Source organism: Hipposideros armiger, unplaced genomic scaffold (assembly GCF_001890085.2).
Source record: "Hipposideros armiger isolate ML-2016 unplaced genomic scaffold, ASM189008v1 scaffold_2403, whole genome shotgun sequence".
In the NCBI taxonomy this organism is placed as follows: domain Eukaryota; kingdom Metazoa; phylum Chordata; class Mammalia; order Chiroptera; family Hipposideridae; genus Hipposideros; species Hipposideros armiger.
In genome coordinates, this window is record NW_017733738.1 from 11367 (window position 1) to 12682 (window position 1316).

General features: G+C 35.1%; 1 protein-coding gene across 1 annotated transcript in view; it reads left to right on the forward strand.

Moving 5' to 3' along the window:
* The first annotated feature begins 1168 nt into the window (after nt 1–1168).
* The window catches only part of TRIML1 (tripartite motif family like 1), an 8266-nt gene continuing 8118 nt past the window's right edge, over nt 1169–1316 (forward strand). The window contains exon 1 of the mRNA XM_019634973.1: nt 1169–1188. Coding sequence (XP_019490518.1) covers nt 1169–1188 — 20 coding nt within the window. The remainder of the gene's footprint in view (nt 1189–1316) is intronic.

Sequence of the window (1316 nt, forward strand, 5' to 3'; positions counted from 1 at the left end):
CACCCAAACTCAAGAACCAGAACCAATATTGGCTAAAGCTAATACAAATGACAAAGGGTACTCCCTGTGTGGATAAATAGCTCCGAGTCCTAAAAATGTCTTGTGAACAGAACAGCTTCCATTCTGTTACCAGAGATTCCCCTCTCCCTCTCAGACAACTGAATATCACTCTCCATGTGACTCGCTTCTGTTTCCTTTCAGAGATTTACTCTCTCTGTTTTTTTTTTAAAGATTTTTATTGGGGAATTGGAGGGATGGGAACAGTGCTGGGGAATTGGGGGAAGGGGAACAGACAAGTTGCTGTCGTTTTGTTCTTCAGTCTAGTNGCAAACATGTATTGTCCCTTTAATATCAAATAATGGGTGTCATATCATGTTAGTGTATATAAATAGATCTGTTATATTATATTCATATAAGACCTCTTCATAAATTAAGATTATGTATTTGACATATTTGTTCTAAATTCTCTTTCCTAAATTGCCATTTGATTTTTTTTAACTTCAGGTTTATTTTATTATTTATTTCCTTTGCTTTATAAAAGTCTGTAATTTTTAGTTGTTTAAACTTATTAATATTTTCCTTAGTGGTGTCTAAAGTCTAAAGCATGCTTTAAAGTCTTTGTAAGTAGTCCATTTTAAATTTCTACTATGTTACCAATTATCTCCTCTTATGATGTGTTTCATTCTTGTGACACAATAATTGGCCACATGTTTATCATGTATTGTCCTTACTTGCTAAACAGATGTGGGGTAATATAGAACAAAAACATGCAAAAATAAAATAATATAAATAAATAAGGTTAAAAAGAGGAAACTAATATGAGTAAATTCATTACTAGAGTGGGGAAAGGAAAACACACACATGCGCGCACACACACACTCATACATCTGGAATACACATTGGTATAGTCGTTAGGTAGAGATCCAACTTTTTTTTCTTTTCCAGATGGCTACCCCAACTTGTCCTAAACAATTTTTTGGATAATTTATTGTTTTCACACTGACATGAAATGACAGACATATTTTTCAAACCAGACTTTCAAGCAAGATAGTTTCTCAAATAAGCCTTCATCTACCCCACTGCCTTCACCAATAAATAAGCTCTCACTATATCTGTAAGGTTTTTCTTTTCTTTGTGCTCCAACTCTAATTGCATATGGGTGACAGTTATGGCTGTGGACATCCTGAGGTATCCCTATTATCACTTCCTCAGGAGGAGACAGCAGAGAAGAAGCTATTTGAGTTGTTGATCTCAGAAATCATGTCTAGCAGTGCAGTGCCCTGAGGGTTGGTGTAATGCATTTTGGGATGGCTGGT